The sequence below is a fragment of the Eucyclogobius newberryi genome, unplaced genomic scaffold, assembly GCF_026437365.1.
Source record: "Eucyclogobius newberryi isolate DKJ021-1_F unplaced genomic scaffold, fEucNew1.0.hap1 SCAF_11, whole genome shotgun sequence".
In the NCBI taxonomy this organism is placed as follows: domain Eukaryota; kingdom Metazoa; phylum Chordata; class Actinopteri; order Gobiiformes; family Gobiidae; genus Eucyclogobius; species Eucyclogobius newberryi.
In genome coordinates this window covers 34,959,097-34,982,808 of record NW_027315735.1, presented here as the reverse complement: position 1 = coordinate 34,982,808, position 23,712 = coordinate 34,959,097, and the positions used below count along the sequence as shown (strand labels likewise).

The 23,712-nt window shown below is 43.5% G+C and overlaps 1 protein-coding gene across 2 annotated transcripts in view; it reads left to right on the top strand.

Annotated features, from left to right (window-relative positions):
• Nucleotides 1-23,712, top strand: part of htr4 (5-hydroxytryptamine receptor 4) — a 198,683-nt gene that overhangs the window by 154,953 nt on the left and 20,018 nt on the right. The window contains exon 7 of one of the 2 annotated variants that reach the window (XM_072440042.1): nt 16,760-16,833. The exons of the other annotated variant lie outside the window; for it this stretch is intronic. Within the exon in view, the coding sequence (XP_072296143.1) occupies nt 16,760-16,823 (64 nt within the window). The 3' untranslated portion in view covers nt 16,824-16,833. Of the gene's footprint in view, nt 1-16,759; nt 16,834-23,712 lie in introns of those variants that run through there. 2 annotated transcript variants of the gene reach the window in all.

Below are 23,712 nucleotides of genomic sequence, written 5' to 3'. Positions count from 1 at the left end.
CCTGGACTAGAACAGGGCCAAACCTGGACTAGAACAGGGCCAAACCTGGACTAGAACAGGGCCAAACCTGGACTAGAACAGGGCCAAACCTGCACTAGAACAGGGCCAAACCTGGACTAGAACAGGGCCAAACCTGGACTAGAACAGGGCCAAACCTGGACTAGAACAGGGCCAAACCTGGACTAGAACAGGGCCAAACCTGGACTAGAACAGGGCCAAAACAGGGCCAAACCTGGACTAGAACAGGGCCAAAACAGGGCCAAACCTGAACTAGAACAGGGCCAAACCTGGACTAGAACAGGGGCAAACCTGGACTAGAACAGGGGCAAAACGGGGCCAAACCTGGACTAGAACAGGGCCAAACCTGGACTAGAACAGAGCCAAACCTGGACTAGAACAGGACCAAAACTGGACTAGAAAAGGGCCAAAACAGGTACCAAACCTAGACTAGAACAGGGCCAAAACAGGGCCAAACCTGGACTAGAACAGGACCAAACCTGGACTAGAACAGGGCCAAACCTGGACTAGAACAGGGCCAAACCTGGACTAGAACAGGGCCAAAACAGGACCAAACCTGGACTAGAACAGGACCAAACCTGGACTAGAACAGGACCAAAACTGGACTAGAAAAGGGCCAAAACAGGTACCAAACCTAGACTAGAACAGGGCCAAAACAGGGCCAAACCTGGACTAGAACAGGACCAAACCTGGACTAGAACAGGGCCAAACCTGGACTAGAACAGGGCCAAACCTGGACTAGAACAGGGCCAAAACAGGGCCAAACCTGGACTAGAACAGGGCCAAAACAGGGCCAAACCTGGACTAGAACAGGGCCAAACCTGGACTAGAACAGGGGCAAACCTGGACTAGAACAGGGGCAAAACGGGGCCAAACCTGGACTAGAACAGGGCCAAACCTGGACTAGAACAGAGCCAAAACTGGACTAGAACAGGGCCAAAACAGGACCAAACCTGGACTAGAACAGGACCAAAACTGGACTAGAAAAGGGCCAAAACAGGACCAAACCTAGACTAGAACAGGGCCAAAACAGGGCCAAACCCGGACTAGAACAGGACCAAACCTGGACTAGAACAGGGGCAAAACGGGGCCAAACCTGGACTAGAACAGGGCCAAACCTGGACTAGAACATAGCCAAAACTGGACTAGAACAGGGCCAAACCTGGACTAGAACATAGCCAAAACTGGACTAGAACAGGGCCAAAACAGGACCAAACCTGGACTAGAAAAGGGCCAAAACAGGACCAAACCTGGACTAGAACAGGGCGAGAAGAGTGTTTTACGTGACATTATTCATTCACTCTACCTCGTACCTCGCAGTCGTCAGAAAAGACTCGTGAACTGATGGACGAGAGCGCGCTATATTCGTGACATATTTGCGACAGCTCTGGGCGGCGGAGGGATACGTTTTGAGCGATGAGTCCGTCTGTCAGAACATGAACGATGACGTCTCTGCGCAGAATGTCGACTACACGTGATATTTAAAGCGCCTCTTTGGGTAAAACGTCACCTGTTTGGAGTTGCTGCAGTATCAGTGTTGGCAGTACTGGAAGTATTGTAGTAGTAGTAGTAGTAGTAGTAGTAGTAGTATTATAAGCTGAGGTTAACTTATTTAGACACGTATTTTGGCTCGGTTAAAGTCCATGAACGTTCGCTTTGTGTTTTCTGAGTAGCACAGCCGGACAATCGGTGGTCAACGCGACAGAATGGGTTCATTTTCGCCCTCGGTGGCCCTCGCCCTCGTGTCGGACTCTCGCCGTTTCCCGCTGGGCCGTTTTTGTTTTTTTTTCCGCTTCGGAGCAGGAGATCAGACCTCCATCACGCGGACCATTACCTCCGAGGGGTCCGAGGAGGCCAGGGGGGACCCGGAGCGGACTTCAAGCCGATACGATACGATATGAGCGAGAAAACCCCGCGGGGCAAACTGAGAGCGGGAGCCGTGGTCGGGAAGTCGGCAAACGGATCGAAAACCGTGACCGGGATCGACGACGTGGCGAAGATTTGCACTCGCGAATGAACAGGAAGTGGAGTTGTCTTTGTGCCGCTGCAGGTCGATGAAGAAACGCCATAAATCCTTTAATTTGACCTTCATTGACAGGAGTTATCGAGCTGACGGGGGAAAACAGTCAAAAATACAGTATTTTCCAGAGTATAAGTCGCACCGTGTTTCATTGTTTTGGCCGGGGTGCGACATACTTGTATTATATACTTATATTTATACTTATATACTTATACCCCGGAGCGACTTATATGTGATATTATTTGTTATTTTCACACTTGCAACTGCATTTCATCCTCCAGTGCGACTTATATATGTTTTTTTCTTTTTTCTTCTCTATTATGCATTTTTGGGCTGGTGCGACTTATAGTCCAGAAAATACGGTAGTTCCTTATCTCTAACAAATACTATTGCACTTTTCGACCAGATTAAATCAGATTTTAAGTCATTATAAAGCCCATAATTCACCGGATCATTTTTAACACAATCAAATCAACTGTTTTTTTTTGTTTTTTTTTTACCTTTTTACTGTTTTTACTTTTACTTCAGTTTGTTGTGGTGGTTTTATTTTTTTAATTTTAAAATGTTGTGATGTTTTTTCAAGTTCACACATTCAAGGCAAGTTTATTTGTAGAGCACATTTCATACACAAGGCAATTCAAAGCTTCACAGCAGGAAAAATGCATTCAAATCACAAAGAAGTGACAGAAACAGAAATACAATCAAATTAACTAAATTAATGATCAATCCAACTGATTGTCTAAACTAATAAAAATCAAAGAAAAAATCCTTTCAGTCACATGCGCAGCTAAACAAACAGTTTTTAGCTTAGATTTGAACATTGTCAGAGCAGAACCTGTCTCACATCTTCATCATTGTTTTCTTTTTTAACTCAGATCTTTTTGCATTTTTAATATATACACTAAATATTACTAATATTTGTATCGTCAAAACAACATTCGCAATAACATTTCAATATAATTTCATAGTTATATTCCCCACCTTTAATTTAACCACAATTTATTTAAATTTGAATATATTTGTTGTTGTTTTTTTCTTGTTTTTTTCTAGATCAACAAAAACAAAACAACAGACAAACAACAACAGAAACAGATTTTTATTTTATGTTATTTTAATGTTGCATAATATAATATCATCATTTTAAAATACAAAGAGGAATATGGATATTTTCCTCATATATTTAAGGAATCGTTCTGGTGTTAACGATGCAACTGTGTATGATTTTTAATATTTGGACAATCATCTCAGCCTTGCACTTGCAGCAGTTCACTTCTATTGGTTTGGGACGGCAGAAAACGTAAACAGAAATCCAAGAAAAAATACAGTTCAAACGACACAATGCGCGGCGATATTCACCTGAGCGCTCGCGGCGCTTTAACGCACGGGCTGGTCCCGCTCGATAATCAGACATTCTTATGCGAACCGCACGGTGAAAGCGACGTGTTCGGGCGGGAGACGGCGCAGACGTCGGAACAGAACATGCCGTTTCCTCCGCCGTCTCTGATTACCGCTATTGTTGCCGTCGTCGTTACCGTGGAAATGGCACCGGCACGAAAAGAGGGCGAAGGTTACGAAAGGAGAGGAAATGGAACCTTTAGACGAGAGGAGACCTGGGAAAGACATGATAGAGTTGAGGTTTTTTCAGTTTCTTAGACGCTTGAGGATTGAGAAAACGCTGTAAAGATAACGACACACAGCCCGGCATCTTTAAAGGGGACGTATTATGCATTTAGTGTGTTTTTAGACATGTTTTTAGATCAGTATTCCACGTTTTCTGACCTCAAACATTGCACCGTACCAACTTATAAACTCACAAAGCACTGTAAATCTTCACAGCTGACCAAAGTGCTATTATTATTATTTTATTAGTATTAAAAGTGGAAAGAAATCTAAAAAAAAATAGATTTTTTTTTTACAAATCTGTGAAAACCCACTTTAAAAACGACAGCTCCGTTTCCAGTGAGGCGCTACTTAGCCTTGTTGCCGTGGGGATGAACTGTAAAAACGAAAACGTAGCCCTTTGGCGACGTGACCGCTACGCTAACAGAGCCGCTAACATAGCCGTGCGTTTGTCGTGAACACAGTTTGCGCTCAAAACGAGTCCAGTGATGGTTTTTATGGACTTTTTTTAAAACTTTTTTTTAACCTGTGACGCAACAATCTGAGGAAATTTCAAACTGAGTTGTTTGTGAGGCACATTATCATTATTATCTTTATATATTTTTGTTATTAGTATTGTTGTTAGTTTGTTATTACTACGTTATTATTCTAATTATTAGTATCATCATATATTCATTATTATGTTTATTGTTAATTTGTCGTTTTTTGTTGGTTTTTTATCTTACTTTGAAAACAGAAAATCAAAACAAAAAAAAAAAGACAAACAAGACGACCTCGCAAACAGGAGTCAACAAAACGAACGCCAACGAAGCAAAACGCGGGCGTCGTACGCGCTCGACGGGAGGAAACGACCGGGTCAAAACGCTCAGAAAACGTGAACGTGTCGTCGGGCGAAACCGTTTGTCCCGTTGGGAAAGTTTTAACGGGTTTTGTCATTTCGAAAGGGCCGAGCGGACGTCAGATCACTCAGAGCGAAGCGAACGCACAAACACGAGGAGGCGGCGGCGGCGGACGTGGGCCCCGCTCCCCCCCGTGTTGGTGTTGGACGCCTGAACCCCCGGGCCCCCGCCGGCGTCTGCTAGAGCGCTCCGAGGGCCCGGCCGCTTCCAGCTTTCCACCGCGAGCGACGCCCCACCCGCGGGGAGACGGAGAGAGCGCTCGGGTCGACTGTTCGGGCGATTAAACTGCGAAGCGATGTTTGTTATGGCCGAGGAAGTGCAAAGGTGCTGATGGAAACAGGTAAAGAGCGGGAACCAACGGCTCAGATGCAGATGTGGAAGTGGAAGAGGCGTCGCTCGTGCTTAAACGCCGTGGTTCTGTTAAGTGTAGTACAGAGGATCGTTATGAGAGTCACATTTTGAAAAACAGCGGATTTAATAAGCCCCAATTCCTCTTTTTTGATGAAATGTCTGTTCTTGGTCTTGGATTTTAATGAATACATTTCCCCCACAAATGCGACTTATACTCCAGTGCGACTTATATATGTTTTTTTCCTCTCTATTATGTCTTTTTCGGCTGGTGCGACTTATAGTTCGGAAAATACGGCACTTTTTCAAAACGATCTAACTCATCAAATCGTGCAGAAAAAACAAACAAATGTTCTCGATCGATCCAAACGTTTTGATGTCGCTTCATTCTCAGAGTACATTCCGTTTTGAACCTCATTAAACACTTTTTATAGCACTTTTATCAAAACTTGAACCTCTCGACCAAAACCAGCAAATAAAAGGACTAAAACCTGCCGCCCATTAAACAAATCCAGGACTTATTTGTCCGTAGAACCTCTGCGTTTCCCATCACGGCCTCACATTACCGCCGTTATAAATCACCGCGCGCGTCGTGAATGCGTCGGGTTCTGTGTAAACTCGGCCCGGGACCCCCGCCGCTCCCTCTCCAAACACACCGGCGGTTTATTAAACTCGCACACGTGTTTTTCTACTCGGGCCGGATTTATGGGGCATACTTCAGCCGTGACCGTCGCCGCTGCTGCGAGGAACACGCGGAGACGACGGAATGTCACATCGGCCCCGTCTTCAAATGTTTGCTCTGGCTCGCGGCTTCTTTCGCCGCGATTTTTATATTATTTTGTTAGTTTTTGAAACGTCTCCAAGGACCTACGACCTTCCTCTTTTTACATACTGTCCCAAAAAAAACAAAGAGAAAAGCTGTTTTTCTTCTCCATTTTGGCAGTTTTTGGGACGTTCATGTGTCACTTCCTGGTTTGACGTGGCCAGTTAATATGAAATAAGCAGAGACACAACCGTTACTTAGCGACCAGATTGTAAACAAGGGGCCAAACTCCATTTAAATCACACAATAGTTATGATTTGACACACAATTACGCCCGACGACATGTTTATGTTGTTAAATTATGGTTTAAAATGTCATAAAAAGGGGTCAGTCGCAAGGTTTCTCCGCTTTGTTGGTGGAATGGTGCGGTTTTTGATGACATCACAGAGGGATTCTGTTGTTTTCAACTTGTATTTGTCAGATTTTCTTCAAAGCTACAACTGATGTGAAACTATGATGATTATTTACCACAGCGACAAACGCGCCAAACGACTAATTAGTAACTAGAAAAACATGAGAAACTGGAGTATGAATCTTTAAAAACGCAGCTTTTCGTCCTGGCTTTTTAACACACGTAGTAATGTTGACTAAAGTTTTTTAAAATGTGTTTTTTTAAGTTGTTTTACATTGTCTTTGGTCGACATTGTTTTTGTTAAGGAGCTCTATAAATAAAGTTGGATTGGATTGTTCGCTACAGAAAATCACTTTCTGTGTCGTCTATTTCCAACTTTCTGTGCAATTTTGTTTTTTTTAATTAATATTATTATCATCATCATTTTTATCACTATTATTATTATTTTAATTTTTTCAAAATTTTCTCCGTGACAAACCATTTCACGCTCTCACGTCTAAACAGAAACAACAACAATTTCGACTCAAGATTCAACAACAATGACAACTCTTACAACCCTTCATTGATATCAATTAAAATGGCAAAGAATTTTTAAAAAAAAAGACAAACAAAAATGACAAAACAAAAATAAAAAATAAAAATTACCAAAAAAAAAAGGAATTACAAAACAAAGAAATTACAAAAACTTAAAAAAAATATTTAAAAAACAATCAACCACAACTACAACAAATATCTGCGCAAACATATTTTTCTGATTTGACTGAATAACAGAACTGAACACTTGAGTGGAAAACGCTGCGTAAAATAAACTCGATTTTAACGTAACGAGACTTTTACATTTACTTTGTACATAATGATTCTGTGTATTCAGGAAAGACTGGACGCCGCCAAGAGAAGAGTCACGGATCACTTAGTTTTAATAGTACTTCATAGTTTATAGTATTTTTCATCAATGCATTAATTGTACAGCGCTATCGGGAAATAGAATGACCGCGCCCTTCTGGGCACCGAAGTGTGACATCACCAGGTTTATTTGAAGACCTAGTTGCACTGAAATACTGTTCAGAGGCTCTTTCCAATAAAGCTGGAGGAAAAGACAGAAAATAAATGATGTTTGAGTCTCAAAAAGCGGGTAATTTGTCCCGGTTAATGGTTAATATTTCTTTAACCACTCGACACATCTGCACGAAACAACGACAGGCAGAAAGTTAAACGTCTTCTCTGTCGGCGTGTTGACTTTCCGCGCGTTAAACCGTGTTACGTTGCCGTCCCCACATCAAAAAACCTCGTCTCTGAGCTTCAAAAATCACTCAGTTTGAAGCTTCATTTATTTACATTTTTCGCGTTCATTTGCAGTTTTCAACGACCAAACGCTTCTATTTATGTTAGAAAATGTGAAATACAAATCTCAATGTAAACAAAAGCCGGGTTAAAAGCCAATTAAAGCCACAAGAATGCATAATATGTCAACTTTAAGCCAAGAGGATGAATGTGGTGAAATAATATGGCAATAAGTGGATTTCCTGTTTGGCGATTCGTGTTTGACATAGAATAAATTCACATGAAAACAAAAAGAAGGCGACGCATCTCCTCCGGCTCGTTCTCCAGTGTGTTTGTTTGTTTGTTTGTTTACATGTGGCGTTAGTCGTCGTCAGTCATCGTTGCGCCTCAGCGGTGACGGGCGAAGGCGACGACGCGCGCCGGGGTTCACGCCAGATGTTTTTACGATGTCGTGACGCATGAAACGGGCCTGAAGAAAACGCCACTCCATCTGGGAACAAAGAGCGCCGTCTGTTCGGAGGGAAAACAATTAAAACGTGTGTCCGGCTCTGAGCAAAACGAGTTTGGAAAAAACCTAAAGCGGATGAAAGAGTTTGGACCAGATTAAAGCGACGTATGATGGGTTTTGACGGTTTTCTAATTCTTTATTCTGTGTGTTTATACCTGTTGTACATATAAATGATAGTTTTACACCGATCGAGCAGGTATTTGAGGAGAAAACGTTGAAAAATCTGTGGAAAAATGACAGGAAGTGACATCACACCAGGGACACTCATACAGGAAGTGACATCACACCAGGGACACTCATACAGGAAGTGACATCACATCAGGGACACTCATACAGGAAGTGACATCACACCAGGGACACTCATACAGGAAGTGACATCACACCAGGGACACTCATACAAGAAGTGACATCACATCAGGGACACTCATAAAGGAAGTGACATCACATCAGGGACACTCATACAGGAAGTGACATCACACCAGGGACAGGAAGTGACATCACACCAGGGACAGGAAGTGACATCACACCAGGGACACTCATTCCAGTCAAAGTTCATGCAGAATTTACACAAAACATTTTTGACTCTAAACAATAATTCAACAAAGTAAAGTCGCTCTCATATATTCTTATTTGTCAAATTTAAAAAAAAATAGTGACATTAGATGAGTTTTGGCCCAGTGTTTGCTGGGTAATTAGCTGTAGTGATGTCATCAATCACAAACAGGAAGTGAAATTATAAACAAAATATTTTTTTTCAAAATATATTCCTCTTAACTGCATTTTTGTTCAATGAGTCGTCTGACCTGTAGGGGGCGCTTTAAAGGAGTTAGGCTTTTTTCTGGTCTTTATCTTTATTATTTATTAAGAATATAGGAGAGTGTTACATTTTGTTGAATCCAAACCGCAATATTGATTTAAAACGGCTGTGGGCGATAAAAAATTAACAAAAAATGCTTAATTTTGCATCTAAAATTGTCACGATTATTATTTTTCGGTTCTTAAGATTATATCGTGACCTGAATAATCAAACAAACAAACAAACAAAAAAACAAACAGACAAACAAACAGACAAACAAACAAAACAAACCAACAGACAAACAAACAGACAGACAAACAAACAGACAAACAAACAAACAAACAGACGGATCTAGTAGCGTTGCAGTCACGTTGCCAAAGGGCTTCGTTTATTTACAGTTTTGTTGTAATTTGCACTGTTTTCAACGTCCAAACACTTCCATTTATGTTAGAGAATGTGAAATACGAATCCCAATGTAAACAAAAGCCGGTTTAAAAGCCAATTAAAGCCACAAGAATGCTAAATATGAGACGTCGGCGCGATTGGGTCAGAGGTTCAGAGGTCTATACTTTACTTAAAGGGGAAATATTATGCAAAGGCTGTTTGCTCACAGGTGTATCCTGTAGTATTCCTGCAGAGCTAATCCGGTTTTGTCCTGAGGCTCAATGGACCCGTTTCTAATATTGAACTACTTTTTTTCAGCCGTTGTAGTTTTTTCTTGAGGATCGAAGTTCTCTATTATTGATCAATTTCATTTATTTCATTGTTTGAGTCTCTAACTTTCTCCTGGTAAAAAGCTAACATTTTGGAAACTGCTGTTTTTTTTAGATCAATATTGTGGTTTTGCAATGAACAAAATGTAAAATGGCGATCGATTTGTTTATGTTACAGTTCAATGCTAAGTTCCTGAAGAAAACAGTTCATTTCCTTTTTACCTTTTTACCTCTTTACTCTTGTACTGTACCAAAAATGACAAAGAACTTTTAATCATTTACGTTTTGAGGTCGTATTTAGCGCGTTCAGAGTAATGTACAAATGAAAAACCGCGAGGAAATTCAGAAATCGACGCTTCTGTTGAAACAAAATGTCAGAGCATTTCCTCAGCAAGATCACGACAGTGAACACTTTACAGTTCTCACAATCTGCCTGAAATACTTGTACATGTCGCTGTCTTAAAGCTGAAGCAGACGTTTTATGTGACACTTACTTAAGTACCGTATTTTCTGGAGTATAAGTCGCACCAGCCAAAAAATGTATATTAGAGAAGAAAACACACATCTATAAGTGGCACTGGAGTGTGAAATGCGGTTGCAAGTGTGAAAATAACAAATAATATCACATATTATATATATTGTATAAGTCGCACCCTGGCCAAAACTATGAAAAAGGTGCGACTTTTAGTGTCAACACTGAAGATACGGATGTTACGTGACCCGGCCCGTGACCCGGCCCGTGACCCGGCTCGTGACCCGGCCCGTGACCCGTGATCCGCTCTACTGGCCGTGATGAACGTGCATTAGATGCGGTTATACGAAGGGCGTCATCGCGATTCAGGAGACATTTTCTGCGTTCAGGACGGATAACGCGGAACACGCCTTGTTGACACGGGCTACGTCATATCCGGTTAAGCCTGTGCCGTTTTTTGCGTCACTTCTGGGTTTATGTGATTGGTTCTGTCTCTCTCTCTAAACTCCGCCCTCGAAATTGAAATGCTGCGGTCGAGCCCCAGAGCCTCACGGTTTTGTGAAGTCGTCTGTCAAAACGAGTTGGGAACGGCTGGTCAGGCAAACACGCAGACCAGACAAACGCACCGGTCGTGAATAAAAAGCCAGACGCCCGCTCTTCATAAAAATCGCTGCGTGTTGGTCTTGCGCTGTAATCAAAGTCGGCGGAGGCGGCCGTTGTTGTGGAATTCCCTCGGCGAGCGGCTCAGAACGGAGCTGCAGCTTCTGATTTGAGCCGCGGAAAACAACAAATACGGCGTAACACGAGTCGACGTGCGGTTTATAGAAGGTGATGATTGTGAGGAAAAGAATGAGGTTTTGTGGAGAAGCTAAAGCCGCGAGGGCATGATTATCATTGACATACCGCATTTTCTGGACTATAAGTGGCACCTGTTTTCATAGTTTTGGCCGAGGTGCGACTCATACTTATATTTATACTTATACTTATATACTTTTACTCCGGAGCGACTTATTTGTGATATCATTTGTTATTTTCACACTTGCAACTGCATTTCATACTCCAGTGCAACTTATATATGTGTTTTTTTCTTCCCTATTATGCACTTTTTGGCTGGTGCGACTTATACTCCGGTAAATACGGTAATTAAAAATAATAGAACTTAAGAGTCGAACTCAAGAGGCCCTGGAGGAAAAGTATTGTATTTTCCGGACTATAAGTGGCACCTTTTTTAATTTTTTTGGCCGGGGTGCGACTTATACTTATATTTATACTTATATACTTATACTTTTACTCCGGACCAACTTCAACCGCATTTCATACTCCAGTGCAACTTATATACTTATCTTTCTTCTCTATTATGCATTTTTTGGTGCGACTTATACTCAGGTACGACTTATAGTCTGGAAAATACGGTAATAAAAAAAAAATAGTCACAAAGTGTTTTTTTTTTCCTTGTAGATCGCACTGAAACGAAAAAGCAAAACATTATTTCTAGGTTTATGTCGTTTCTGTTTCTATTTACCGCCACTATAACAGAACAGAACAAAAGTACATTTATAGTGTAGAAGTACAATAACTACTTTATGTATGTACCACTTTGTTCGCAGCCTAAATAAACCAAAATACAGTGTCGATGTGACGACTGTGCGCACCCAAACTCTGCAGACGTCTTCGATTCGATGGTGTTTTCGTGCTTTTATTTGTGGACTTTTATTCTTTTTTTCTCCACCTTATCCTTCCCCGCGGTCGCCTTTTCACCGCAGCAATAAAGAAAAGCCGTCTCCTCCTCTCTCCAGCCGAGCCCGTTCGCTTCAATTTACCAGCGCCGCGCCTCTCTCCCGACACGCTCATTCGCTTAAACTCTTCCCCAAAAAATAGATAAATAAATAAATGGAAGTGTGATATTGGCAGGAGGGGAAGAGCAGCAGATGCGTTCAACTGGAAACGGCTCAAAGGTGGAGGTTTTGAAAGATATTATTTAGTTGGAACGACTGCTGGGACTTTTGGATTGCAATTTTGCCAGCAAAAATACTGAGTATATTGTACAGCGGAATACAAACCAGCCTCTAATTTTTCAGTTCTGAAGGTTTCTGTGGTGAGATGGTTGGGACTAGTCGACCCGTGCGTTATGGATTTGCTCCACAGTCGTTTTTGCGTCTTTTTTACCAAACCTCATAACTCGCAACAGCAGTTTTTAGCTTCTTATGGGCTTGTATTTGTTTAAATGTGAACTATTATGCATTATTTGTGTTGTTTAAAGCCTTGAAACATGCTCTTGACTACATTTTAGTCTGGCAACTCATGTTTTAGGCAAGGCAAGTTTATTTTTAGAGCACAATTCTTACTCAAGGCAGTTCAAAGTGCTTCACAACAGGAAAAAAAAATCAAAGACACGACAGAAATCACCAAAAATGTATTTCTATTCACTCAATCTAACAGTTTAAAACAAAAATAAGTCTAAATTAACCTCTGTATCTGCTGTTTCCCGTGGCGCTGACTGCGTTTCGACACCACCTACTGGCTGCAGAGGGAATTACACAGGTTAACAGCACTGACACCGATCGTGATTTGATGGCAGACGTGTACAGGACGAGTCGATGAGATGATTTGCGGAGTCAAAAACGGCGGAAGATTCTCAATCACGGGCGAAGAAAGCGTCAGTTACCGAGCAGATTCAGAACGGAGTGTTTCTGACGCTCGGAGGGGAGAACGTTTTCTAACCAGGATTCATCAAACTTGCGTAAATGAAGCTAAATGCTGCTCCGGATATGTTTGTAACGACGGAGCAATGTTAGAACTGGGTTAAAAGAGAGAACGAGTCGATTTAGCGTAATATGTGTCCTTTAAGATGTAACTTTTTAGGTTTCAGCCTCCTGCTTGTCTCCATGGAGATCTGTGGATGGCAGTTATTTGGTGCGAGAGTCAAAACTTTGCATTATCATAGAGCCTTCGCGCCCAAACCCCGCTCTTCCTCTCGCAGCTCGTCTTGTTTCCGAGGCGACCGCTGCCCCCTCGTCCTCGCCTGCACTTTTTCGCGTCGGGTTTGGCGAGACAAGTTTATTTGTGGAGAGCAATTCGTACTCAAGGCAATTCAAAGTGCTCCACGCAACGGGAAACAAATGCATTAAAACCACAAAGACACGACAGAAATCACAAAACAGTCCTGACTCTGGCACCAGCAGGAGGCCGGTCCATGTTTAGTCCTGACTCTGGCACCAGCAGGAGGCCGGTCCATGTTTAGTCCTGACTCTGGCACCAGCAGGAGGCCGGTCCATGTTTCGTCCTGACTCTGGCACCAGCAGGAGGCCGGTCCATGTTTAGTCCTGACTCTGGCACCAGCAGGAGGCCGGTCCATGTTTAGTCCTGACTCTGGCACCAGCAGGAGGCCGGTCCATGTTTAGTCCTGACTCTGGCACCAGCAGGAGGCTGGTCCCTGAGGTCCTCAGAGTCCGAGATGGTTCATATGGCACTAACATCTCCAAGATGTACTTTGGTGCTAGGCCATGGAGAGACTTGTACACAAGCAGAGTTGCTTTAAAGTCTATTCTCTGAGCCACAGGGGCCAGTGCAGAGACCTGAGAACAGAACTAATGTGATCATACTTCCTGGTTCTGGTCAGGACCCGAGCAGCAGCGTTCTGGATGAACTGAAGCTGTTTTACAGCTCGTTTGGAGAGGCCAGTGAGCGGCCGTTACAGTAGTCTAATCTACTGGAGACAAACGTGTGGATAAGTCTCTCTAAATCTGGTTTAGACACTATATTTTTGATTTTAGCAATGTTTTTAGATGGTAAAAAGCTGCTGATGTTATTGATGTGATGTGGCTGTTAAAGTTCAAGTCTGAGTCCATTATTACTCCCAGATTTCTAACTCTGTAGGTTTTGGAGCGAGACTCTGGCGGTGACACTAACACTTTCTCTTTGTTTCTGTGGCAAAGACCATGATTTCAGTCTTGTCTGAGTTCAGCTGGAGAAAGTTGTTTTGCATCCACACACTTTGTGTTTCTATGGAGACAGCGAGGCGACTCGTTATGTCCACGTCGTACGAGCTATCGGCTCTTTTCAGAAAATACATGGTAGAACTGGGCTGCGCTCGTCATTAGGTGAACACAGCCACCGAACCAGCGGATTTAAATCCTGTTGGATGGATGTCTCTGAAGCGTTTGTGTGTGAGAGATACTGAACTGATGGAGCAGAGTAATGAGGGGAGTTATGGAAGCAGACAGTGGACAGCACATTCAATTTAAACTGTAATATTAAACTGTCAAACCTTTAGCAAACAGGACAGTGTACGGAGTTTTACAGATTGATTGTTGTCTTGATATGAAGCCGAGAGCGCCTGACCTGAGCTTTCAATTTCAATTTGTCAACTGTCTGCATATAATTGCTCAAACATTTGATCAATTGCAAACCTAGAAAGCGTCGTTCTGAGAGGGGAAGGTGGGAGGAGAGGAGCCTGTTGTACGTGTAATTAGTGGGAGGAGCCTGTTGTACGTGTAATTAGTGGGAGGAGCCTGTTCTACATGTAATTAGTGGGAGGAGCCTGTTGTACCTGTATTTAGCGGGAGGAGCCTGTTCTACATGTAATTAGTGGGAGGAGCCTGTTCTACATGTAATTAGTGGGAGGAGCCTGTTCTACATGTAATTAGTGGGAGGAGCCTGTTCTACATGTAATTAGTGGGAGGAGCCTGTTCTACATGTAATTAGTGGGAGGAGCCTGTTGTACCTGTATTTAGTGGGAGGAGCCTGTTCTACATGTAATTAGTGGGAGGAGCCTGTTCTACATGTAATTAGTGGGAGGAGCCTGTTCTACATGTAATTAGTGGGAGGAGCCTGTTCTACATGTAATTAGTGGGAGGAGCCTGTTGTACCTGTATTTAGTGGGAGGAGCCTGTTCTACATGTAATTAGTGGGAGGAGCCTGTTCTACATGTAATTAGTGGGAGTAGCCTGTTCTACATGTAATTAGTGGGAGGAGCCTGTTGTACCTGTATTTAGTGGGAGGAGCCTGTTCTACATGTATTTAGTGGGAGGAGCCTGTTGTACATGTATTTAGTGGGAGGAGCCTGTTGTACATGTATTTAGTGGGAGGAGCCTGTTGTACATGTATTTAGTGGGAGGAGCCTGTTGTACCTGTATTTAGTGGGAGGAGCCTATTGTACATGTATTTAGTGGGAGGAGCCTGTTGTACATGTATTTAGTGGGAGGAGCCTATTGTACATGTAATTAGCGGGAGGAGCCTGTTGTACATGTATTTAGCGGGAGGAGCCTGTTGTACATGTAATTAGTGGGAGGAGCCTGTTGTACATGTATTTAGTGGGAGGAGCCTGTTGTACCTGTATTTAGTGGGAGGAGCCTATTGTACATGTATTTAGTGGGAGGAGCCTGTTGTACATGTATTTAGTGGGAGGAGCCTATTGTACATGTATTTAGTGGGAGGAGCCTGTTGTACATGTATTTAGTGGGAGGAGCCTGTTGTACATGTAATTAGTGGGAGGAGCCTGTTGTACATGTATTTAGCGGGAGGAGCCTGTTGTACATGTAATTAGCGGGAGGAGCCTGTTGTACATGTAATTAGTGGGAGGAGCCTGTTGTACATGTATTTAGTGGGAGGAGCCTGTTGTACCTGTATTTAGTGGGAGGAGCCTATTGTACATGTATTTAGTGGGAGGAGCCTGTTGTACATGTATTTAGTGGGAGGAGCCTATTGTACATGTATTTAGTGGGAGGATCCTGTTGTACATGCATTTAGTGGGAGGAGCCTATTGTACCTGTATTTAGTGGGAGGAGCCTATTGTACATGTATTTAGTGGGAGGAGCCTGTTGTACATGTATTTAGTGGGAGGAGCCTGTTGTACATGTATTTAGTGGGAGGAGCCTGTTGTACATGTATTAGTGGGAGGAGCCTATTGTACATGTATTTAGTGGGAGGAGCCTATTGTACATGTATTTAGCGGGAGGAGCCTATTGTACATGTATTTAGTGGGAGGATCCTGTTGTACATGCATTTAGTGGGAGGAGCCTATTGTACCTGTATTTAGTGGGAGGAGCCTATTGTACATGTATTTAGTGGGAGGAGCCTGTTGTACATGTATTTAGTGGGAGGAGCCTGTTGTACATGTATTTAGTGGGAGGAGCCTGTTGTACATGTATTAGTGGGAGGAGCCTATTGTACATGTATTTAGTGGGAGGAGCCTATTGTACATGTATTTAGCGGGAGGAGCCTATTGTACATGTATTTAGTGGGAGGAGCCTATTGTACATGTATTTAGCGGGAGGAGCCTGTTGTACATGTATTTAGTGGGAGGAGCCTGTTGTACATGTATTTAGTGGGAGGAGCCTGTTGTACATGTATTAGTGGGAGGAGCCTATTGTACATGTATTTAGTGGGAGGAGCCTATTGTACATGTATTTAGTGGGAGGAGCCTATTGTACATGTATTTAGCGGGAGGAGCCTATTGTACATGTCTTTAGTGGGAGGAGCCTATTGTACCTGTATTTACAACGACACCAAAGACTCAAAATGGCGTGCCACATGCGCGTCTCGCCGCTCAGAGGAGCGTCGCTTTAAGGGTTGTCTCGAGTCCAAAACTAACCTTGTTTTTCCCTTTTCTCTCCTCCCCCTCCCTCCCTCCTCTCTCTCCCTTCTCTTCTCCTCCCCGCCCCCGAATGTCCCGCCAAACTCTCCCGTAAAAACGTTGCACGCCCGTGTCCATCCGTCGTCGTCCTCGCATGGCTTCTTCCCCTCGTCGCATGGCTTGTTTACGCCACCGAACCCGTCACGTTTTCGCACGTCCCTTCCTCTCCATTTGTCTTCCCTCCCCCTCCCCTCTCTGTCAACCCGTTCTCGGTCCCGCCCCGCTCTCTGCCCCTCCCACCCCGCTCTCTGCCCCCCCGCCCCGTGACCGTCCAGCGGCTGCTCCTCTGCCTCCAAGCTGCTGCTCTGGTTCTGCAACACAAGGCCCGTGCCTGTGTGACCGGCGGCGGCGGCGGCGTAAGCTAGCTCTGCGCTCCGTCCAAGTGAGTCCACGGCATTCACACTTCACACCGAAAAACTGCACCTGACGGTCAAATGCAAAAAGGAGAAATATGGCGTGTTATTTGTATTGTTATTGTCCTTTAAAGTGTGTTATTGTCCTTTAAAGTGTGTTATTGTCCTTTAAACTCTTTAAATTGTTTCTACTGAAAACCGTTCATGACTTCCTAGCAGTCAGGCGTTCCGACATAAAGATTTGGTGTTAGCGCTCCATCTACAGGCGGCAGAGGGAATTACCACTGGGGGAAAAAACCAAAAGCTAGCTTGCCCTGACCTGAAAGCAATTTGAGTGGAAAATTCTCAAAATCGAGTCTGATTTTATGCTTTTTACTTATTTTACTTTGCATTGAACTATAACAAACTATTAAGAAAATAAAAACAATTGTAACAGAAACGGGTCCATTGACTTCAGGTTCAAAACTGATTAGCCCCGCCTCTTCGTGCATTTCACATCCCAAAACATGTGTCACTTGGCGTCTTGACGGGGGGATGTGGGCGGGGATAGGTGAAAACAGGGATTTTGTCAAACACTCAAGCGCAGAGCAATGTGGGATCACTACAAAACAGGCAATCAAAACACAACTTTGAATGTTCTCATGACGAGGAAACGCCGCTGTAGCGAGGTTAGCGGCTCATTTAAAGTCATTTTCCCTCCTTCGAAAACAAGCGGGAGACCTCTGGGTTTCTACCGTCGACGTCACAAACGCTCAGGGACTACAGTTCATGCCTGCATTTCACATCTTTCCTATCACTGTAAGGAAATCTGATCATCAAATGAGCAAAAAAGAACTTATGTCATGGTTTAAAGCTCAACAAATACTGTACTTTCCGGTCTAGAAGTTGCACCTTTTTACATAGTTTTGGCCGGGTGCGAATTACACTCAACCACAAGAGGGCGCTCTAGGCTCTAAGCGACACAGAAGAAGAATCTGCACTTCCTCTTCCTCTGGAGTTTGTGGAGTTGTTTAGAAGTGACACAGAGGAAGAAGAATTCAATGGATTTAGTGATTTGGGGTAAAACTGATGCTTTGCTAAACTTGTTAGCATGTTCTTTATGCTATAGTTATCTGAATAACTGTTCATATGTTACGTTAACATACCAGACACTTACCACAGTTCTGTCTGTGCCTCATGTAGCTGAAGGTGTTAGCGTTAGCATACGTCATGTAGCTGAAGGTGTTAGCGTTAGCATACGTCATGTAGCTGAAGGTGTTAGCTTTAGCATACGTCATGTAGCTGAAGGTATTAGCGTTAGCATACGTCATGTAGCTGAAGGTGTTAGCTTTAGCATACGTCATGTAGCTGAAGGTGTTAGCGTTAGCATACGTACACCTATTCACCATGTTCTCTCATCTGTTATTATTTTAAACTACATTTCAAGATGAAATGTCTGTTCTTGGTCTTGAATTTTATCAAATAAATTTCCCTCCAAAAATGTTACTTATACTCCAGTGCGACTTATAGTCCGGGAAATACGGTACACGTGTGGTTTGATTTGAGCTGTCAGTGATCACGTCATTTGGACAGATGAACCTGGCGTATCATCAGAACCAATCGTTTTAGCCAAATCTCCCGAAATGTTTTGTTTTTCTGTCAAACTCCAATGACCTTTGCTCAGCTTTACAAAAAAACGGAAGAGACACTTTACTCGCAATTTCTACGTAGCAGACGACGCCACGTGACACGAGAGCATCTGAAACCAGAACGCCAAGACAGCATCGCGACCTTTCGGCATTTCCAAACACGAGCGCTTTTGTCTTTTGGTGCTGACACGCAGGGAATGTCCAAATTGTTTGCAAGCCTGTCGCTAACTCTGCCCACAGACGACTACGGTTTCCCCTCTGTGATGTCGGCGCTTTATTTGGTCCAGATTTTTAACCTTGGGCCACCTCAGAACCAGAACAAGAACAAGAACCAGGCCCACACCAGTTCAACACTAAACTAAGACCAAGACTGGACCAGGACTACGGACCGAACTTTTTAGTTTGAGCAAGAAACCTTTTGTACATTTTTTGAAATTTTGCTGTAGAGACCCCAGCGCCATTTTCAGAGCTATAAGTGAATATGTGATCATAGCTCTTTAAATGGTACTGCGGTACGCACGCAACCGACCTGCTTTTTAAACATCAAACACGGCTCAACCAAAATCAACTCTGCATCATCCATTCGCGTGGAGAATGTCGGGACTATTCCACAAAGACATCAAAATTCTCTCACCTCGGATTAACACAAGTCCACCAAATCAAAAAACGACATATTGCGTTGTACTCCATAAATGTATTCCAAAACAGCGCCCCTGCAGGTCTCTACTAAATTACACTGATTAGAAACTCGCAGAAGACGCCGCCAGGGGACTCGACGCAAGTTTTGCGGAGATTCCAGACTCGAGCTGGTCACAAACCTGGCGCCGAATCCGCAAACCGTTTTGTTTGTTGTTTGTTTGCGTGCAGACCCCGTCCGCAGGGAGAAACAAGTGCATTTTTCAGTTTCATTAACGTAACTGTGTCATCTGCTGTGTATTAGCAGTTCAGTCTCTGGAGTCTCCTCACTGGTTTACACGGGCTATAACCGCATTATTCCTCTTCATCCTGAACCTTTCCACTTCCTGATTGAATTGTCCGGCCGCGCGGGAGACTCTGTCACTCGCTCGCTCCGACTCTTTCAAAAGTCATCCGGCTCCACCGACATGACAAACCGCCGAGGTTAGCATAAACACGGCCGCGGCGGCAGCGTACGGAACGCACCTGCGGCTTTTCTGAGCGGGACGCCGATTGAGAGAGACGTTTGAGAGAGACGTTTGAGAGAGACGTTTGAGATAATTTTTTGAGAGAGATGTTTGAGAGGGACGTTTGAGAGGGAGGTTTGAGAGAGACGTTTGAGAGGGATGTTTGAGAGGGACGTTTGAGAGGGATGTTTGAGAGGGACGTTTGAGAGGGATGTTTGAGAGAGACGTTTGAGGGAGACGTTTGAGAGGGATGTTTGAGAGGGATGTTTGAGAGAGATGTTTGAGAGGGACATTTGAGAGAGACGTTTGAGAGAGACGTTTGAGAGAGACGTTTGAGAGGGATGTTTGAGAGAGACGTTTGAGAGGGATGTTTGAGAGAGACGTTTGAGAGGGACGTTTGAGAGGGATGTTTGAGAGAGACGTTTGAGGGAGACGTTTGAGAGGGATGTTTGAGAGGGATGTTTGAGAGAGATGTTAGAGAGGGACATTTGAGAGAGACGTTTGAGAGAGACGTTTGAGAGAGACGTTTGAGAGGGATGTTTGAGAGAGACGTTTGAGAGAGACGTTTGAGAGAGACGTTTGAGAGAGACGTTTGAGAGAGACGTTTGAGAAAGAGGTTTGAGAGAGACGTTTGAGAGAGACGTTTGAGAGGGATGTTTGAGAGAGACGTTTGAGAGGGACATTTGAGAGAGACGTTTGCGAGAGACGTTTGAGACCGACGTTTGAGACCGACGTTTGAGACAGACGTTTGAGAGAGACGTTTGAGAGAGACGTTTGAGAGGGATGTTTGAGAGAGACGTTTGAGAGAGACGTTTGAGAGAGACGTTTGAGAGGGATGTTTGAGAGAGACGTTTGAGAGGGACATTTGAGAGAGACGTTTGCGAGAGACGTTTGAGAGAGACGTTTGAGACCGACGTTTGAGACAGACGTTTGAGAGAGACGTTTGAGAGAGACGTTTGAGAGAGACGTACCTGCCAAACATTGTCTCACACTCGGGTATTCGCTCAATAAATCTGATAATAATCTACGTATATTGTCCATTTTTCCTATGATTGTTTCTTGTTTTGATGTTATTGAGGTCTGAAATGGTCTAAAACATTCTTAAAACTGTTCTTCACACGAGGGCGCTGAGCATTTGTGCCGCCTCATCACGATCAGCACAACTGCGTGGCTACCTAGCGTCACTTTCCCGTGACTATTAACCTGTGTAATTCCCTCTGCAGCCAGTAGATGGTGTCAAAACTCAGTCAGTGCCACGGGAAACAGTGAGACACTGAGGTTAATTTAGGTCCTCAAGAGCAAGTTTAAAGGCTAAAAACAACACAAATAATGCGTAATATTTGTCCTTTAAAGCTGTATTTTTTACGTGTGCTTTTTTTGGAAACGCTGAGTTTGTTCCACGTTTTTCGGCGATGACACCTGAGCGTTCTCCTCCTGATTAGTTTGTTTGTTTGGCGCGTTCTTGATTCACATAAATAAAGTGATATTCCTCCCCTCCGGGATAATACTGCGCCACGTTTTCCACTCATTTAAGACCAAATCTGAAGAGAGAGAGAGAGAGAGAGAGAGAGAGAGGGACGGAGAGAGTGGGGTGGAAGAGAGAGAGAGGGGATGGAGAGAGTGGGGTGGAGGAGAGAGAGAAGGGAAACAAGAGAAGAGAGGATGGAGTTAGAGAGAAGGAAAGATGGAGAGGGGAGGAAGGGAAAATAGAAGAATGGAGAGAGAGAGAGAGCGAGAGGGGAATGAGAGAGGAAGAAGAGTGAGGACGGGAGGAGAGGGAAAAGAGATGGAAGAGAGTGAGACTAGATAAAAACTGGAGAGAATGGGAAGGAGAGGAGAAAAAGAGGAGGAATAGAGAGAAGCAAAGAGAAAGAAAGAGAGAGAGAGAGAGAGAGAGAGAGAGAGAGAGACGTTTGAGAGAGACGTTTGAGAGAGACGTTTGAGAGAGACGTTTGAGAGAGACGTTTGAGAGAATTTTTTTAGAAAGTGATTGAGAAGAGAAAACATCAAGGGAAAGAGAACGTTGAGAACCGTTGAAAGGCCAAACTGAGCGGCCCAAGTTCATTCGAGGTAAATCGGCGAAACCCTCTGTGAAGCCTGGGACGTTTCCTCCGCCGCCGCCGCGTGTCCCGAGACTGGCAGCTTAGGTCGGGTAAAACGAGACATCATGAGTTTATTACAAAGCCACGACACGGCTGAGCCTAAACGCTCTGGAAAAACTGTGGACCGCACTTTTGGGAACGCATTTGTTTGTTTTGCAGCGGAAACGTTGGCCCGGGTTTACGGAACGGGACGGTAGCAGATGTCTGGGCATTGATCCAAGTGACTCCAACGTCTGAAAAATGCGGTTGTTTTGACGGGTCCGGGACGCCGAAATACCTGCGTCTGAAGTTGAAAGAGGTCTGCGCGACGTTGACCTCGAATAAAGTCATTATTATTGGTTTGCCCCGCCCGTTTCTTCCTCTATATCGACCGACTCGTGTGTGGATTTCAAAATATAGCCACAAGCGGCAATGATCGGCCCACGCCACGCACTAACGCGCCCCAATTGTCCTTTTATTACTTCTACTGCTGTCACATCTTCCACCCTGTGTTTTACCATTCAAAAAGCAATTTTATTTTGAATTCTTGGCAAAATGTGCGGCTTCGAATAAAAAAAAAAACTTTTACCCCTGAAGATGAGACCCACCAAATTTCAGGTTAATAGGGCTAACGCCCTAAGAGGAGTTTGTGAAAGTATAAAGTGTAAACATGTTCTGGCAATTTCCCCATTGGAATAACATGGGAGGTTTTGGTCATTGTTGGCAAAGCCGTAACAATTATGACATGGGTCTCATTGACTTTTTTGATGGGAATGTCAAAATTGAGTTGTGTGTCAAATTTCATATAATTTCGCAAAATTAAACATTTAACCTCCATATAAAATCTGTAGGGGGCGCTGTGGCTCCAAATTAATTTATTTCACTTCAAGTAGGTTTAGGGCAAAGAGTTTAACAACTGATTCTAATTTGACGCAATTCGGACTTTATCTGCGTAAACTGCAGAAATTTTAAATTTGGGAGATTTCTGAAATTCTAGCTACAGTTTGCGGCTTTGCCGCTCAGAGACCGTGACAGGTATCAATGTCATTTGAATAACTTTTGATGTCCCACTCCTCAGCACCATTTTCACCAAATTTCAGCTTTTTAGGGCCAACGCCCTGGGAGGAGTTCGTAAAAGTACGACATTTGGAAAAACTCCCGAGTCATGCTTAGCCATTTTTGAACTAATATGGCCGACATTTGGTTGGGCGGACGGCGTTGCCGTAGTAATATTTTTTACTTCTCTTGTCACGATCTACCTCTGCGCCAAATTTCATGATTCTACAATCAGATTTGTTTTGGGTCATTTCCTATCTCTCAATGCATTTTTGGTACATTTGGGGGCGCTGATGCGCCAATTTTTTTATTTTAGAAAAGGGAAATAGCCAGAATGTAGAGAGGCACGATTTTTAGAGGTGTGCAAATTTTTGTGACTATTCGTCAATGTTCACTGGGTGAAGCGCTCGCGCTTTCCTACCTCATGGTGTGGGTCCCTGGTCACTGACGGGTACTTTCGTTAATTTTGAGTGGGCTCCGCCCACTTTGTGTTTTTGGCCCTCTATACAGTAATAATGTTCAATTTTTGCATTACATGCTTATATGCACGGAACATGCAAGAGATGGGGAACGTATTCGTGAGCTACTTAGGGCAAATGAGTGCTTTATATGGATATAATGAAAGACGTGTACACTTGACGACGTTGTTTGCCTGAATAAATTAAGAATCCCCCAAATTTAAAGGTCCAGGCCACGTTTGGTGCTGATAAAATCTGTAATTTAGGATTAGATTTAAAGCAGAGCCTAAAAGTTGTAGAATATGTATTAAAGACTTGATTTCGTGATTTCGATGTCATTTCGTTGCACTTTTAACACTCTCCTTTTTTATATATATATCTTTTTTGTATTAAATTTGTGTCAATTGTGTCATGGTACATTTAGTCTTTTGTAACTTATGCCCATAGTTTGTTCATTTACCGTATTTTCTAGACTATAAGTCGCACCAGCCAAAAAATGCAAAATAGAGA